Source organism: Lontra canadensis, unplaced genomic scaffold, assembly GCF_010015895.1.
Source record: "Lontra canadensis isolate GAN:19392208 unplaced genomic scaffold, GSC_riverotter_1.0 scaffold66, whole genome shotgun sequence".
NCBI classification, from domain to species: domain Eukaryota; kingdom Metazoa; phylum Chordata; class Mammalia; order Carnivora; family Mustelidae; genus Lontra; species Lontra canadensis.
The window spans coordinates 11,525,558-11,543,365 of record NW_022631060.1 but is presented as its reverse complement, the minus strand read 5'-3'; the positions used below and the strand labels follow the sequence as shown (position 1 = coordinate 11,543,365).

Below are 17,808 nucleotides of genomic sequence, written 5' to 3'. Positions count from 1 at the left end.
TCCTCCTGCCAAAAAAAAGTGCTTTAATAAAGTGTCTAGAACTTTCTTGCATTAGTGAGCTGAGAACATCTCTCTTGGTTCAAAGCTAGGAGGCCCGCGGGAGGGCGCGGCCGGGCTCAGGAGATGATCCTCAGGCCGGGCTTGCGCTCCCCCAGGGCCTGCAGGCTGTCATCCGTCTCCTCCGACCAGTAGATGTCGTAGAGGCTGTGGGCGCCAGAATGCGCGGTCAGGATCTTGTGGGGACTGTGCCCCTCCAGCCTCCCCCTCCCCGCACGCAGCACTCACACCAGCTGCTCCAGCACACAGCTGGGTTGCTCCACGCTCTCCATCAGCTGCCGGATGCCCTGGTCATTCATATGGTTGTTGCTGAGGTCCAGCTCCCGCAGGCTGCGGTTGACCAGCAGGAGCGAGGCCAGGCTGGCACAGCCATCGTTGGCCACGTCGCAGTCCCCCAGGCTGGGCGGAGACAGGGCATGGGTCAGGACAAAAGGGCCTGCCGCTGATCACAGGGTGATGGGGGGGGTCCGCAGCACCCAAGGGCATAGTGGTCACACTGACCTCAGGCTCACATGGCCTGGACTTAGGGCCCAAACCTCCCTGGACAGACGGGAGGGCACCAGAAGGCCTCATCTGACCCCTCACTTCCTCACCGCCGGGCACTGGGAACTGGCTGGGTGGACGGTGGGCTGCCGAGGCGGCCACCAGAGGCAGAAGAGCGGGGGTGCAGGCACAGGGTGCACAGAGGCTCCTGGCCTCCAGGGTGAGGACAAGGAAGGGTGGGCCCAGCACCGCTTGCCCACCTCCGCCCGCTGCGCAAACCAACCCCCCACCCGGAAGCCGCAGTGAGCAGCAGAGACCAGGACGCAGAAAGCAGACAACCGCGGAGACCGGCCCGCAGTGCGTTGTGGGGAGCAGGGCTCGCCCCGCGCACGTGCCCTCGCGCCCCCGGCGCACTCACCACAGCTCACGCAGCGCGGCACCGGGCTGGCGCAGACCCTGGCACAGCTCCCGGACGCCCGCATCACCCAGCTTGTTGTCGCTCAGCTGCAGCTCCGTGAGGTGCTTGTTCCGGGCCAGCATCGCACCAAAGGAGGCGCAGCAGGCGGCCGTGAGGCTGCAGGACTTCACCCTGGGAGACGGACAGCAGCGGGGCCCACAGCTCGCAGCGCTCTCGGAGGCCCCTGGGGGCCTGACAGGAAGCCCCCGACCCCCACCCTCCAAAGACAGCCAGCGCCCCAGTCCCCCCACCCCCTCACGGAGGCCTGGCCCCCAGACACACGAGCCACCCCAGCCCTGGGCCCCCCGGGGGCCTCAGCGTTCCCGCAACCACGGGGTCCCCTGGGGCCCCGGCCACCACCGGCCGCACTCACCACAGGGACTGCAGCTGGCAGCCGGGCTCCAGGAGGCTCTCACACAGCAGCCGGGCCCCCTCATCCCCCAGCACGTTGCCCGCCAGGCTCATCTCCTTCAGGCTCTGCTTGGCCCTGAGGACGCGGCAAAGGTCTCTGCAGCCCGTGGTGGTGATGTCACAGTCCCAGAGCCTGCAGGCCCAGGGGACAGGTCACGGCAGGGCCCCCAAGGCCGCGGCCCCGAGGGTGCAGGCCGAGGGCACACTCACCACAGGACCCGGATCTGGCAGCTGGAGTGCAGCAGGCTGGAGCACAGCGTGGCGATGCCCTGGTCACCCAGCTTGTTGTCACCCAGGTCCAGTACCTGAAGCGAGGGCTTGGCAGCCACGACCCCACGTAGGTCCTCACAGCTGGCCGCCGTGAGGCCGCAGTTCTCCAGCCTGGAAGCACAGGAGGGCCGGCTGGGCTGGGGAGACGGCCCTGCAGCAGCTGCCGCACCCGCCTCCTGCCCGCCAGGCCCAGCCCTTACCTGAGCGCCTCCAGCTGGCAGGAAGAGTCCACTAGGCCCTGGCACAGCACCCGCACGCCGGCCTCCTCGATCTCATTGTTGCTCACCGCAAGCACCTTGAAGTGCTGCTTGGCCTTGAGCGCGGAGGCCAGGGACACACAGCTGGCGGCTGTCAGGTTGCAGTACTCCAGCCTGGGGATGGGCAGGGGTCAGAACACCCGCCCAGGGAGCACTGCCAGGATGGCCTCTCCTGCCCCAGGCTGCGGGGCCCATGAGACCCGGGGGGCAGCAGGGCCTCCCAGCCCAGGACGCCCTAGAGCTGGGAGAGAGACACCAGCCTCCCTTGCGGGCTCCAGCCGCCACCTCCCTCGCCCGGCCCATGGGCGCTTGCTGTGGGTTGCCAGGCCCACTCTTGGCGTCAGCCCACGGTCCCAGCAGCACCGGGGACAGCTGGCTGCAGTCTCCAAGAGCCCCTTCCTCATGGCTCCCCGCAGCCCAGGGTGGGGGGTGGTCTGTTGCACACTCACTGCAGGTTCTCCAGGTGGCACTGGGGATCCAGGAGGCCCTCACACAGCAGCTGCAGGCCCGTGTCCTCCAGTGGGTTGTTGCTGAGGTGCAGCTCCCGCAGGGTGGGCACGGAGCGCAGCACGCCGGGCAGGACGCCACAGCCGGCTTTGGTCAGGCAGCAGTTCTGGAGGCTGGAGTACAGCCAAGCTGGCCATCAGCACGGCCCCCGTCAGCTCTGGCCAATCCCGTACCCAAGGGAGCCCACCAAGCACAGCCCCATAAGAGGGCCAGGGCTCTGGGGTCTCCTGGCCCAGGACAGAGCACAAGAGGGGCTGCTCAGAGGCACTTCGAGGTCCAGAGGAAGCTGGGGCGCTCAGGAATGACAGGCGGGGCTGTGACTCAACCACACCCCAGGGGAACCGGGGGTCTCGGCCGAGGCAGGAAGGGCCCCCATGCTCCAGGACTGTCCAAGCAGGTTCGGACCTGAGCCAGGGATGGGGCACGCCTCTGGACCACGTGGGTCACACCGGCTCACCTGAGCTTCTGGATCTTGCAGGCCGGGCTCTGCAGGCCCTGCAGCACCAGGCGCACCCCGCCGTCACCCAGTTCGTTGGTGCAAAGGCTCAGCTCGGTCAGGGAGGGGTTGGCCTGGAGGGCAGAGCAGATGTCCTTGCACCGCTCCTCCGTGAGGCCACAGTCGTCCAGCCTGTGGACAGGACACCAAGTCACCACAGGGCAGGTCCTGGCCCATTCGTGGGCCAAGAACTCAACCTGGGGGAGGGACAGCTCCTGGGTGGCTCAGTCAGAGGAGCCCATGAGTGACCCTTGATCCGGGCGTGGTGAGTTCAAGCCCCACAGGGGGCATACAGGTTATTTAAGAAAGTAAGCTTAAAGAAAAGAAGCAGAAAAGTGTGTGGATTATCTCACGAGGCTTTTGCTGCAGGCCCGGCACCACCAGAGGCCCGTGTGGGGCCCCATGTTCCCCACGCCTTCCCGTGTGGCACCATCTGTGGGGGAAAGCCCGTCTATCTCCGCAGGAAAACCCAACAGAGGAAATGCTGGGAAAAGGACCCTGTGCCTCAGAGGGACACACCGGGAGAGCTCAACAACCAAACCCAGTCTTGACTCCATTTCCCAGCCCACCGCCAGCAGGGACGGCGCCCCAGCCCCCTGCAGCAAGGGGACAGGCCCTCAGGGCCTCTATGCCAAGCCCTGGCCACCCCGCCTCAGCCAGGAAGAGGCTGACGTTTTCAGAGAGCGGGAAGAAAGTACAGTAACATCTCGTGCGTGTGAAAATCATTAACAATTCACAGTGAGTCCATAAACCGTGCTTTCGCAGCCCAGCGGCAGCGGGAGGGGGAGCCCGTGCGCCATGCCCACGCCCACACACCACGTGGCCGGCTTCTACCTGACCACCTGGTACTGCTGCATCAGAGGCAGGAGCTCTGTCCACCGGGCATCACTCAGCTCCTGACACTGGATGTCGAGGTTCATGGTTCGAGCCCGAGTGTTTTCTAGACAGAAGGCAGAGGGAGGAGAACATCTCAGCCAAACTCTCAGTATGTGACAGGCCAGAGAGCCAGCAGACGGAAAGGAGTCGTAACAGGACCCCCAAGGCGGGGGAGGGGGGTGCTGGTGTTTCAGAAGCCAGAGCCACTCCCTTGGCCAGTGCCCTTCTCCACCTCAGCCTCCAGGAGCACAAATCGGGGCAGGCAAAGGGAGGCTGCAGCCACTGGGCTCCCCGGACAAAGGCCACCGCAGAGGAACAACAGCAGCAGCCTCACGTCTCAGCCTCCTGCACTCCGCTCTATGGGCCCTGCCTACCCAGGAGCGCCAGGACCAGTGCTGGCCATCTGAAGCCTCGAGTTCTCACTTGCCTGGTGACACCACGGTGTGGAGACCCCAGCTGGTGGGGCACAAGGGCCAGCAACCGGAGCAGTGCTCCTACCCCCCCACCTGGCATTTAAGGAGCACGGGCCTGAGCCTCGCCACCCTGAAGGAGCTGGTGGGAGGACAGGTGCCTGTGGCCAGCTAACAGCTCCTCAAGGGCCACCAGCCACAAGTCATCTGCCCTGGAAAGGGCTGAGGAGGTAAAGTGGAGACCCCAGGCCCACTGGCCTGCACTCTGGTGTTGCACACATGGGTGGCCACTCAGTGTCTGTGTCCACAATCCCTTCCTAGGGACTCCAAACAAGCCGGAACACGTCCTCTGCCCCACCCTGGGTCAGCCCAGGCCCACGGAGAAATCAGGCAGGACTTTGGCAAATGAGGCTGGCATGGGAGCAGGTCACGTGCCCTGAAACACCTCACCAGGGACAGCACAGAGCCCCAAGAACTGATTAACTGTCTAGTGTACCAGAGTTCTAGGTGGACGCTAACTGCACAGGGGTGTTCCCGAGGCCCTGAAGGTGGGAGCCAGAGAAGACGGCTGGGTTTCATTCCAGAGTAATCAGAAAGCCCAGGAAGGATTCACATCCAGACATTCAGCCGCCCTTCAGGAAGGCGGGGACAAACACGCTGACTGAAGCCCGCGAGAGGCTCCTGGTTCTGTGAAACCGCAGTTTCCTAGGAACACTGCCTCATCTGTGTTCCTGGCCGTGCCTAGCGGGGCCTGGCGGTGCTCAAGGGAGGAATCCCCGCCTCCATCCAGGCGGGCTCAGAGCCTACAGCCAGTGGGGGGACAGACCAGTAAAGGCTCTGAGTGCCAGCCAGCAGACGAGATCCCCCAGTGCACACCCTAACTGATGGGCCAGCGGGAAATACTGAGGGTTGGAGGTCTCGTAACTGGCCGGGTCACACAAGCAACCAAAGGAGGAAGCCAGAGTTTGCCCAGCCCACTGCCCCGGCCACGTGAGCAAAACCCAGACCCGCCTGCCCCGGAGCCCAGGGTGTGGTCAGTAAATCCCCCACTCCAGAATCCTTAGTCATCGCCCCTGGAGAACGGGAGGGAGGGGCGAGTTCAGTGGGACCCTCCCTCACCATGCGGCCCGCCGTCAGGGTGCTGGGCTCTGCCCGGGTGATCCGAGGTTAAGAACGAGGACGGGAAAGCCGGACGGAGCCGCCGAGCGCCCGCACACGCCACCCCGCCCCGGGCTCGACCAGACCCTGGGGAAGCCTCTTCGCCGGTATTGGGACTCGGGGGCTCTTCTGAACCTCTGTGCATCACGGATCCCTTCGAGAACCCCAGGAGGCCGAAGACGCGCAGCGAAGACGCCGCGACGCCCTGTTTCTCCCGGAATCAAGACCCCCAGCAGCTGGGCTGCTCCCCAAGGTCCCGAAGGGCACTTAATGCTTTCACGTGTGAGAAAGGGCCGCGCCCCGAGGCCAGGAGCAGGGTGGCGGTGCCCTCAGCCCGCGCCGAGCCGGACCGCAAGGCAGGGGCGTCTCGGGCCGGCTGAGCCCCGCGCGGTTACCTGTGCGAGGCGCGGGCCGCGGCCAGGGACGCGCCGGGGTCCGCCCGAGGCCGCCCAGGGCCGCCACCCACCTCCGCGCGCGCCGCAGACGGCGCATGTGTCCCGGGCCGGCGCGGGGTCACCCCGCGAGCAGGCACCCGCCGCCCACCAGCCCCGCTCCCCGCGCCCGCCCCCCGGCACCCCGGCCCCGCGCCGCTCACCGGCCGCCGAGCCTCCGCTTCCGTTGGGCCTGGGGTGCGGTCCGCCCCACGTCCCGGGGCGGGGTCACGCGCTGGGGCGGGCCGCAGGCGGGGCGAAAGGCCGGGGACGGCCCGGGACGCCCCCCAGGACACAGGAGCCGCACCGTGCAGGGCGCTCCGTGGACGCGGCAGCTCCGACGCAGGACCTCACGCAAGCGCCGGCATCCCAAGAAGGAAACCCGGACCTCTGCCCGCTAGGAACACCGCGGCCCGCAGGGAAAGAGCTTCCAGGGCACCTCGGGTTTCATAAACAGGCGGGACAAGACCGTGTTTGGAAAACCCCTGAGGGGGGTCGGGGGCTTTCTGCATCATCCGCCTGACGAGGTCGCCCCCGCCCCCGCCCCGGGCGCGCACACTGGAGCTCGCGTGTCCGCGCTCCCGGGCGCACCGGCGGAGGCTGCGCGCGGACTTGGACACGGGCTACAGCGGGGTTGCCGGATGCGTCCTCGTCACACAGGCGCTCACGGCCTCGAGGCTAACCCAGCACCTCCTGAGTGCCGAGCGCTATGCTGGGCGCTTGGGCTACGCTGGTGAGCAAGGCGGAGCGAAGGTCTCGGACCCCGCGGAGCTCACAGCCCAATGTGGGGAACGTATGAAATCCAAAAATAAATTAATAGCATTTACAATGTGGAAAGTGCAAGGCAGGGGATAACGCAGGATTAAAAACAAGTCGGGGATGAGTGCTGGAGGACCAGGGCAGAGGTCGGGTAGGTCTCCTCCCCAGTGCCAGCGAGCCTCTGGGGGCTGAGGCCCCGAGGCTGGGGCAGGCTGGGAGGGAGGTGCCTTGGTGTTCAGTTTCATAAACGCAGGTGCTCACTGCAGACCTGACCCCATCTTTGTGACCACCAGCGGGCAGCACAGTATGGGATGGGGGCTGAGGACACTGGGAGCTGACCTGTTGCCTGGGGATTAGATTCTCTGGGGAAATAAAGTGAGGGTTATTCAATCCGGGAGAATATTTGGCTGGGTCAATCCTTGCTTGGGTGACTTGCTGGGCTCCAATGGACAAGGGGGTCTGGGCCACCAGTGCGGGGCCAGGTGTCCCAGAGAACCCAGTGGATTCAGAGAGGCGGGCTAAGGCAGAGGCAATCACCCCAGGGCCACCATGAGCTCCTCAGAGCAGGTCAAGCTGTCAGGTTGAAATTTTTTCTAACTTTTTTTTTTTTTTTTAAGATTTATTTATTTAGAGGGGTGCCTGGGTGGCTCAGTGGGTTAAGCCTCTGCCTTCGGCTCAGGTCATGATCCCAGGGTCCTGGGATTGAGCCCCAAATCCGGCTCCCTGCTCAATGGGGAGCCTCCTTCTCCCTCTCCCTCTGTCCCAGCTCATTCTCTTACTCTCAAATAAATAAATGAAATCTTTAAGAAAAAAGAAAATGGAAAGTCCTAGCGTACCCACATTCCAGACACAAAGGCTCTGACATCTCAGTATGTGCTCCTACTCCTCTGTACTCACATTTTCTTAAAAGAAACATTTGTAATGGTAGGTAGAGTAATGATCAAAGAGATTATGTCCAAATGTCTACCTTACCCAGCAAAGGAGTCTTTGCAGTGTGACTAAGTAAGGGTTTTGAGATGGAAAGATTGTCCTGGATGACTTGGGTAGGCCCAAAGTAGTCATGAGGTCCTTATAGAACGGAGGCAAAGGGTCAAAATCAGACGTGACAAGGGAAGCAACGGCTGGAGTGGCTGGGCTCTGAAGACGGGAAGGCAGCAGGTTCTCCTCTGGAAACTCCGGAAGGAACCAGGCCTATGGATACTTGGATTTAACTCCCTAGCGCCCATTTCCCACTTCTGAGCTCCAGATCCGTAAAGTAAGAGACTCCGTGACAAGGGGTCACAGCGGAGGCAGGAAACTGACACACGATGAACTACGGTTTCCACTTCGGAAGAGCTGCGTGGACAATGTGTACATGAATACACAGGTACACTGACCACTAATGAACACAGTCTAACTCTGTAAAAACTTTGTTTTTTTAAATATTTTATTTACTTGCTTGTCAGAGAAAGAGCGAGTGCAGGAGCAGGGGGAGTGGCAGGCGCAGAAACAGAGAGAAGCAGCAGACTCCGTATCTGGCCGGGAGCCGGATGTGGGACTCCCCCCCCCCCCCCCCCCCCCAGGATCCTGGGATCACGACCAGGGCCAGGCAGGCGCCCCACACAGTGTAGCCTTCCCGGTCACATCGCGCAACTGCCCGAGCGCAGCCGAGCCACGCAGCGGCCATCCAGACCTCGTCCCGCCTTCCCGCGGTACCGTCCCAATACGCCACCCCAGAGAGGGGCTTCCCCGGTTCGGGGGTCCTTCCAAGCCACTGCCCACCGGAAATTCGCGAAGCCCAGCAGCCTCCCCCACACTCGCGCGTCCCCGCGCCGGGGACGCCAGCGCAGGAGCGCCCAGGGCCTGGGCTCCCCTTTCGGGTTTCAGCGAGTCCCCCGAGGTGCCGTCCTACTTGGTTAAGTTCTATCCTCCCCACGTGAGTACCCCCAGCTCTCCCCAGGGTTCTCAGGTGCCCGGACAGGGGCGGCGCTGCCCGGCGGGGAGATGGCCGTGCCCGAGGCCCAGAGTCCTGGGCGGGGAGCCGGGAGAGTCCTCTCCCAGAGCTGCCCACCCCGGGAGGGGGCGGCTGTTCTCTGGGGAACAAGGTCGAGGGTTACTCAACTTGGGGGGAGATGGCTTAGCCGGGCCCTGCTTGCGCACCGCGCCGGGCGCCGACAGACCGCGGGCTCCCGCGGAGCCTCGAGAAGGCGCGCGGAGAACCAAGCCGCACGCAGAGCCGGCGCGCGCACCTGGCGCCCCAGCGCAGGGACTCCCAGCATGCCCCGGGAGGCAGCCAATGCGCAGGTGCGCACGCGCGGGCGCACTTGGACGCTCTGACGCCACCGGCACGCGCCGACCTCCAGCCCCGGAAAGGCCCCCCCGCCCCGCCAGCCCCCACCCCCACCGGAAACCGCTTCCCCTCCCCATGCACCCTGCTCTCCAGTGTCACTTCAGGACCTCACGTCTACCCTGGCAGCATGGCCGCAGGAGCGCCCGGTGCGTGTTCACAGGCGACCCGACCAAGGTCGGCGCCGATAAGAGCGAACCCCGGGCACGGACCGCAGGAGTTACTGACCTCCAGAAGACAGGCTGCGAGAGGGACAGCCCACTCCCGACAGGGGCGGAGCCTGGCGGGGCGCGTTCTTGCTGCGGCGTCGGGACGGGCGGTGGGGCGGGGCCTCGCGTGGGGCGAAGGCGGGCTCTGCGGGGCGGGGCGGGGCTTCGCGTGGGGCGGCCGCTGGCTCGGCGGGGGGAGGGGCCTGGGCGTCGGGGGCGGGGACTCGCGTCGAGCGAAAGCGGCCTGCCCTCGGCTTGAGTGGAGTGCGGGGGTCTCGCGGCTCCCACGTGGCGGCCGCGCGGAGCGATGGTCCCGGCGCGGCGCCCCCCGCGTCCGGCCTGGCAGGTGCGCCTCGGACGTCCGGCCCCGGCGGTGACCTAAGGGGACGGCGCCGGGGGCTCGTTCGGGCGACGGGGAGTGAGGCTGGGGCCGGGCGGGCGCCCCGCGGTCCTCCGCGCCGCACCGCCCGGTGGGTGGAGCCGGACGGAACGAAGCGCAGACGGACGCGAGGACGGATCCGTGCGGAAGGTCGGGTTACCGCCGTGACCGCGCGTGATCCGGGGCGACGCTCGTTTCTCTGCACCGTCCAGACCTCCTGACGGTCCCGTCCCCGCGCGTCCGTTCGGGAAGCGCGTCTCGTGGAGCCCCGTGCCCGGCTGCGTCGTAGCTACCGGGGCTGCGACCCGCAGGGACCCTCGTGCGGGAAGCGGCGGGGCAGCCGGGCCCGCTAGGAGCGGCCGGGAGGGGAGGCCGGTGTCCCCGGAGCGCCCCGCCCGCGGCCGGAGGCGGGAAGCCTGGGCGCGACCGACGCGGGAGGAAAGGCCTGAGGGAGGCAGCAGGGATCCAGGACGACGGTCCGGCGCTCCGGCAGCGCGGGGTCCTGTGGGCCCGAGGGGTGGGAGGTGCTCAAGAGAACACGAGCCGCTTCGGGCGAAGTTTTGCTGTAGCCGCTTTCGTGGACATTGTCCAGTCCCGCTGCTCGCGTTCCTGCTTTGCAGCCACAGCGCGCTGGCCGCGACCGGCGCCTCCAAAATCCGTTTCCCGCGCTCTGGGAGCCCTTCTGCGGGCCGGCGTCCCTGTGGGCGCCCGGAGGACGGAGGGCCGAGCCGGGCCACGCTTCGGCTGGAGCCACAGGTGGGACAACACTCGGGGCAGCACAGGTCCCGGGCATCCGGGCGTGACGCAGCTGGGTTGTTCAGAGGAGGGAGAAGCCCGCATCCGTTAGAGCCGCCTGCTGCCCGGCGCGTCCAGTCCTGCCGTCTCTGTCTTTGTGTCTAAGGGGAAACCTAGTCAAGCACTGTCGGGGCGGGGCCCAGAGTGAGTGCAGTGTCCGAGCGCGCAGTGCCGGTGTTCTTGCACGAACAACGCTTATGCGCTGGGGTCACTAAATGCTATGACTTCATTTTGGGTGCTTATCAAGGAGAAAGTGGTGGGCTGGGCCCCAGTTCTCAGAATTGACATTTTGGCAGATGAAGTTTGCCAACAAGGGAACTGCATCCCAGAGCCACTAATGAGACCACAGAGAGCCGCTCCTCCGGTGGCCTTTACAGGAGATGGTGGCGCACAGGGCCTGGAACCAGCTGACCTGGGGTGGCCTTCTCCGTGGTGACCGGCACTGTCATTTTCTTCTGGACACTAGCGCCACCCAAGTCCCTCCCTCTGAGCAGTGAGGAACCCAGACACGGTGCAGGTAAATGCCGACACACACACAGCTCCAAAAACTGATGATGCAAGTTCACGCAGCACAAAACAAGGCACTTTGAGTGGGAATCTGGTGTGAGGGTTAGAATTCATCACCGGACACCAGAAAGGCTCCACTGGGCTGACTCAGGCACTGGCTCCCTGGCCTACCACAACAGTTATATTTTTTGGAAAGCTGCTAAAATGGTCTGCTTTCATTTTATTCCTTTCTATGCCATAACCTCTTAGATTTATTTCCTGAAATTCTTGTAATTGATAAAGAGAACTACTTGAAACAAATCTTTGGCCCTGAGACTGTTTGGTCCCCTTTGTGAGAACCAGTGAGGAGCTTGGGGGATGTGTTGTTGACTTCGAGACCCCTGTGAATCCAGGTGTGGAGACCACCACCATACATGTGGCTGTACCCCCTCCCACACAGAACGTGGGCCACAAGGCAGGCCGAGTGGGATTCACGGGAACTTACGTCTTTATTTTTAAACTCAGCTCAGATGACCTTGGGTTTGGGATTTGTGGTATGTAGAAGGAGTCCCCCCCCACCCAGTTTCCCCTCGTCCCCTCCCAGAGGGGACCACTCTTGCACATCTCAAGGGTGCAGTCTGTCCTCTTGATCCAGTTCCTTCCCACCTGTCCCATATGCTTATCCCCACTGAACGACATGTCTTCTGAAATGCCCGCTTCTGGGTCCATTTTGCCTTCTCAATGCCTGTTGCAGCGTCTCAACATAGAGGGTCTCAGGAAACAGGAACAGAGGGGCCAAAGACAGAAACCCCAGGATGGATTTGTGAGATATTGCCCAGGAGTATCTTCGGGTGGAGTCCCTATTCCTACTCTACTTCTGTAAATATATTCCTTTAAAAAAAATCTTGTTTATTGGAATGTGAGGCACATACAGAAAAATGCACATTGTGAACATAAAAGCACACTGGGTATTCCCCCAACCTCCCCTCAAGTGAGCTACAACCCATTTAGGGTGGAGTAGGAGTGTTGGAGGGCTAGGCTGCTCTGGGTGTGTGCGAGTGCTTATGTAACTTACACTGGAGACCTGCGCTCTGGAATGCAGAGCTCCCTCTGATCTGTGGGCTAGGTTCTATCCTTTGGCAGGACGAAGTTCGTAATGGGGTAGGTGTAGGGGAAGTTGGGCATACCCATCCTCTTCAGGCTCAGGCTCCTTGCCACAAGTGAGAGGATTTGGCTTTAAGTTGATGGTTTCAGTCATACAGCAAGGAAGCAGCCAGTCAAGGGGACAGCACAGCTTTGGGGGTCCTGTGTCCTGTTCTGGCATGGTGGTCTCGGCACAGGGATGACATTCTTTTCCCTCCTGCATGTAAACACTGCAAAGATTTGACATTCCTCCAAGACCCCGGGCCAGACACTAAGCAACACTGGAAGCAGCAGCCTGCTCACAGGAGTGCACAGCTGTGCAGTACTGGGCACCAACAGCCTCCGTCCGTTACCTCAGGGACGTGGGGGGGGCCACTCTGTACCGGGGATGCTTGCACGCATGTGGTAGGGAGGAAAGCACGTGCAAAGGCACAGGGGTTTAGAATAACCCCTCCAATTTCTGCTTCCACAGGCTCATTTTTGCCTGTTTTTAAGCTTTATAGAAATGGAAGTATACTGCACGTTATCTTCTTTGCTGAACAGCTGTGCAAGTGAGTGACAGCCACCCATTTCACTGTGAGCAGGCGTGGTCTAGTTGGTATCCCTGCTGTGTTTTCTACGGCGGGCACACACCTTCCCGATGTACAGCTGAGTGTTTCCGAAAGAGTGGGTTTTAGCTATTATGTGTAGCAATGCAATGAACACACATGTCCTTCACCCAGTGTACGTGAGCGTTTCTCTTGAGTATATATCTGGGAGGGTTGTTTGGGTATCAAGGCTGTGGAGGCCTCTTAACGTGAGCTGGGAAATGTTGCCGCATTTTCTGTCTTATCAAAGCATTCATGTAATATTGGTGCTAACTATTCCTTAAATGTTTGTTAAAACCCGTTAGCAAATTCTTTGATTTCTTCTTAAGAAGTTTTTACATCATAGATTCTATTTCCTTAGTACTTCTAGAAGCATTCAGATTTTTCTATTTCTTTCTGTGATGGTTTTTGTCATACAAATGTCAGTCAGGTCGAGTCTATGAATCTTTGGTTAAAATCTACATCTTGAGCCTCTGCCTTCGGCTCAGGTCATGATCTCAGGGTCCTGGGATCGAGGCCCGCATCGGGCTCTCTGCTCAGCGGGGAGCCTGCTTCCATCTCTCTCTGCCTGCCTCCCTGCCTCCTTGCGGTCTCTGTCAAATAAATAAATGAAATCTTTTTAAAAAAATCTACACCTTTGGGGGATTCCTTTGTCTTGTGAACTATTGTAAAAGAGGAATATTGACTCTCTACCCCAATCATGTTTGTGTCTCTTTAGTTCTGTTAGGTTTGTGCTTTTCTATTTCTAGACTATGTCAAGAACCCATATCTTAAATCATCTTAGCATCCCAACAAATGGACTGTCTCCCCTCTGAGATGCTCCTCCTTGTGCCAGCGAGGCCGCTGGCTCACCGACTGCTACAGTTACAACAGAAACAGGCAGAGCGCTTAGCTCGTACCCCAAACTAAACCCATCTTCCTGATTTCTTGCCACGCTTGCCTGAAGCGCGGATGAGCTTCCCTACAAGGACGGCAGCTTCCACCTGCCAGGCCGGAAAAGCCCCGAGCAATGGAATGCCTAGAAGACACCCGCCCCATGTCCCCTCCTCAACCAGTACCACACGCTGAATGCATACCGGCCGCCCCCACCCCAGGATCACGTGCTCCGTGCCTGCTCTCTTGCACGTACCCCCGATCCTTTCCCTGTAAAACCCTCGGGGTCTGTCCCACCAGCAGAGAGGTATGATGTTGAGGCCTGAGCCTGCCACCTCCCCTGGTTGCCGGCACCCAAAATAAATGGCTCCCTCTCTCCCAAACCTTAGTGTCTTGAGTTTTTGGCTTCTCTCACCATCAGTTTACCCAGCTGGTTCAGCAACAGCATTGGCAAACCTGGCCAGGAGCTTTGTCCAGCCCCCCGGGACTCCCCTGGACCGAGCAGGTGGCCACAGCACGCCACGGCTCTGCCCATTCATGTCCTGAGTTAGCAGCTGGGACAGATCAGGGGAGTCCTCTCTCGGGACGCTGCTTGTGAGGTGTGTTTCGGAGGACACAGCCATGCCAGCCTTCTTTGGGGTAGGGCTTACATGCTGTTTTTGTCCATTCCCTGACTTTTAGCCCTTCTAGATTCTTCTATTGAAGGTGTTCTCTTAGAATTGGAATGTAGTTGACTTCTGGGTTTTTTTTTCCCTAGTCTGATGATTGCACTTTTCATTGGAAAATTTACATTTAATTTAATCACTGATATATTTTGGGCGTTTTGGTTTTTCTGCCTATTCTATGTTTCTGTTTTTCTCTTTTTTTTTCTTTTTGCTGTCTTCTGGGTTTTTATTTTACCATTTTCTCCGCTTTGGTAGTTTTGCATTGTTTTAGTATTATTTTAGTAGTTACTCTAGGGATTATACATGTGTCTTTGACTTATTAAAGCTTAACATAAGCTTATACTTTAGCCATTCCCTGGACAATCCTAGGACCTTAGAGCATTTTGTCTTTATTTGTGACTAATGATAATTAATAATAAATATTAAGTAAATAAGTTATTAAGTTATGCAGTCAGTATTCATTTAGAATTTTGTTGCTCTTCAATCCTGACATCTTTCTACTTCCATCGGGGGTTCCTCTTTTTTTTTTTTTTTTTTTTTTTCCTGCCTGAAGAACACCTTCTACCATGTCACTTGACATGATAGTTTACTGGTGATAAATACTGCAGTTTTTGCTTTTCTGAAAATTTCTTGGTGTGTCCTCTATTTTTGAAGGATATCCATTACTGTGTATAGAATTATAGGTTGGCAGTCATTTCTGTCAGTAGTCTGAAAACGGGACTCTGTTGTCTTCCGGCTTTTCTATGTCCTGTCAGTCTTCCTGTCACGCTCTGAAGAAGGCATGTCTTTGTGGGTGCTGGAAGACTTCCTCTCTATCTTCAGTTTCACATTCACTGGGCTGTGCCTTGCTGTGCCTCACCCTGACTTACCCTTCTCGAGGCACGAAGTACTTCTAGGATATGTAGCTTGATACCTTTCATCAGTTTGGGGAAATTCTCAGCTCTTCTTTCTTCAGATATTTTGGATACCCCTTTCTCTTTTTATTTTTTAAGATTTTATTTAGTTACCTGAGAGAGAGTGAATGAGCAAGAGAGAGAGCATGAGTGGGGGGGCAGAGGGAGAGGGAGAAGCAGACACCCCACTGAGCAGAAAGCCTGATGAAAGCCTCCATCCCAGGACTCTGAGATCATGACCTAAGCTGAAGGCAGATGCTTAACCAACTGAGGCCCCAGGCACCCCACCCCCTCTCTTTCTGATCTTCATTTAAGAATCCAGCTAAATACATGCTCTACCTTTCCGTTCTCCTCATATGTCTCTTACGTTCTTCGCTAGACTTTATATCCTTTTGACTCTCCGTTTCAGTCTCAGTAATTTCCTTTGACCAGCCTTCTAGTACACCACCTTTATTTATCTGCATCGAGTCTGTTGTCAGTCTCCTCCATTGAGTCCTTAAGTTTAGTCATGCTATTTTTCTTGTATTGGAATTTCCATTAGTTTGTTTGTGTTTCCAAATCTCCCACCTAACCAAATTAGTTATTTTTTATCTTCTGACGGGATACTTAATGAAGTATATTAAGTATAGTTATTTTAAAGTCCTTACCTGATAATGGCATTATCTGCATCTCTGTTAGGTTATTTCTTTTTTGTACCATTTTTAACTTAAATTCAATTAATTAAGGTATAAGGTATTATTTCTTTCAGAGCTATAGGCCTGGCATTCATCAGTCTTATAATATACCCAGTGCTCATGATATCACATGCCCTCCTTAATGTCCATCACCCCATTACCCCTCCAGCAACCCTCCATTTGCTTCCTATGATTAGAAGTCTCTTATACTTTCTCCCTCTCTGGTTTTGTCTTGTTTTATTTTTTCCCTTCTTCCCCTGTGATCCTCTGGTTTGCATCTTAAATTCCACATATCAGTGAGATCATGTGATAATTGTCTTTCTCTGATTGACTTATTTCACTTAACTTACTACCCTCTAGTTCCATCCATGTCACTGCAAATAAAGATTTCACGTTTTTTGGGAGGATGGCTGAGTAATATTCCAATGTGTATATGAACCACATCTCTAGCCATTCATCTGTGGATGGACATCTGGGCTCTTTCCATAGTTTGGCTGTTGTGGACATTGCTGCCATAAACATTGGGGTGCGGGGCCCCTTCAGATCATTCCATTTGTATCTTTGGGGTAAATACCCAGTCGTGCAATAGCTGGGTCCTCAGGTAGCTTATTCTTAACTTTTTGCAGAACCTCCATATGTTTTCCAGAGTGGCTGCACCAGCTTGCATAAGAGAGTTCCCCTTTCTTTGCATCCTCACCAACATCTGTTGTTTCCTGACTTGTTAATTTTAGCCGTTCTGACGGGTGTGAGGTGGGATCTCATTGTGGTTTGTATTTCCCTGATGCTGAGCGATGGTGAGCATTTTTTCATGGGTCTGTTGGCCATTTAGGTAGCTTCCTTGGAGAAAGGTCTGTTCTTGACTCCTGCCCATTTGTTGACTGGATTATTTGGTCTTCCGTGTAGAGTTCAATAAGTTCTTTATAGATGTTTGGTAATAGCCCTTTATCTGATAAGGCATTTGCAAATATCTTCTCCCATTCTGCTGGTTACCTTTTGGTTTTGTCAACTGTTTCCTTTGCTGCGAAAAAGCTTTTTATCTTGATGAAGTCCCAATAGTTCATTTTTGGCATTGTTTCCCTTGTCTTTAGAGACGTGTCTAGCAGGAAGTTGCTGTGGCCGAGGTCAAAGAGGTTGCTGCCCATGTTCTCCTCTAGGATTTTAATGGGTTCCTGTCTCACATTTATGGGTTTATTTTTGTGTGTGGTGTAAGAAAATGGTCGTGTTTCATTCTTCTGCATGTGGCTGTCCAATTTCCCAACACCATTTGTTGAAGAGACTATCTTTTTTGCATTGGACATTCTTTCCTGCTTTGTCAAAGATTAGTTGACCATAGAGTTGAAGGTGCATTTTGGGGCTCTCTATTCTGTTCCAGTGATCTATGTGTCTGTTTTTGTGCCAGTACCATACTGTCTTCGTGATTACAGCTTCGTAACAGAGTTTGAAGTCCAGAATTGTGATGCCACCGGCATCACTGTTTTCTTCTTCAACATTCCTTTGGCTATTCGGGGTCTTTTCTGGTTCCATACAAATTTTAGGATTGTTTGTTCCAGCTCTGGGGAAAAAGTAGATGGTATTTTGATAGGGATTGCATTGACTGTGTAGGGATGGTATTTTAATAGGGATTGCTCTAGGTAGCATAGGCATTTTGACAATGTTTGTTCCTCCAATCCACGAGCATAGAACGTATTTCCATTTCTTTGTGTCTTCCTCCATTTCTGTCACGAGCGTGCTGTAACTTTCTGAGGACAGATCCTTGGCCTCTTTGGTTGGGTTTATTCCTCGGTATCTGATGGTTTGGGCGCTATTGTAAATGAGATCGACTCCTTAAGTTCTCTTTCTTCTGGCTCATTATTGGCGTATAGACACGCAACTGATTTCTGGGCATTGATTTTATATCCTGCCACTTTGCTGAATTCCTGTATGAGTCCTAACAATTTTGGGGTGGAGTCTTTGGGTTTTCCACATAGAGTACCATGTCATCGGCGGAAACTGAGAGTTTGACTTCTTCTTTGCCGATTTGGATGCCTTTCATTTCTTTTGGTTGTCTGATCGCCGAGGCTAGGACTCGTAGTACTATGCTGAACAGCAGTGGTGATAGTGGACAGCCCTGCTGTGATCCTGAGCTTAGGGGGAAGGCTCTCAGCTTTTCCCCATTGAGAATGATATTTGTTGGGGGCTTTTCATATATGGCTTTGATGATACTGAG

The 17,808-nt window shown here is 57.2% G+C and overlaps 1 protein-coding gene across 2 annotated transcripts; it reads right to left on the bottom strand.

Moving 5' to 3' along the window:
• Positions 1-3: 3 nt before the first annotated feature.
• RNH1 (ribonuclease/angiogenin inhibitor 1) lies at positions 4-6,068 on the bottom strand. 2 transcript variants are annotated; one of them, XM_032879864.1, is made up of 10 exons: positions 5,978-6,068; positions 3,773-3,878; positions 2,900-3,070; positions 2,385-2,555; positions 1,879-2,049; positions 1,619-1,789; positions 1,371-1,541; positions 959-1,129; positions 286-456; positions 4-204 (listed from the first exon to the last, which is right to left on the bottom strand). In XM_032879864.1, exons 2-10 carry the CDS (start codon positions 3,856-3,858, stop codon positions 117-119), a joined length of 1,371 nt encoding a protein of 456 aa, XP_032735755.1. In that variant the 5' UTR covers positions 3,859-3,878; positions 5,978-6,068; the 3' UTR covers positions 4-116. The 2 variants fall into 2 exon arrangements, with proteins under 2 accessions (XP_032735755.1, XP_032735754.1); XM_032879863.1 differs by lacking the exon at positions 5,978-6,068 and adding an exon at positions 5,778-5,902.
• Between the last annotated feature and the right edge of the window lie 11,740 nt (positions 6,069-17,808).

What these genes read in the sequence shown, in the direction of transcription:
- RNH1 (XM_032879863.1), bottom strand. Translation starts at nt 5,874, where the DNA reads ATGCGCCGTCTGCGGCGCGCGCGGAGGTGGGTGGCGGCCCTGGGCGGC. An exon ending in TGCAAGATCCAGAAGCTCAG is followed by an intron (nt 2,556 to 2,899) that starts GTGAGCCGGTGT and finishes GCTGTACTCCAG; the next exon opens with CCTCCAGAACTGCTGCCTGA. An exon ending in TGCCAGCTGCAGTCCCTGTG is followed by an intron (nt 1,130 to 1,370) that starts GTGAGTGCGGCC and finishes TCCGTCTCCCAG; the next exon opens with GGTGAAGTCCTGCAGCCTCA.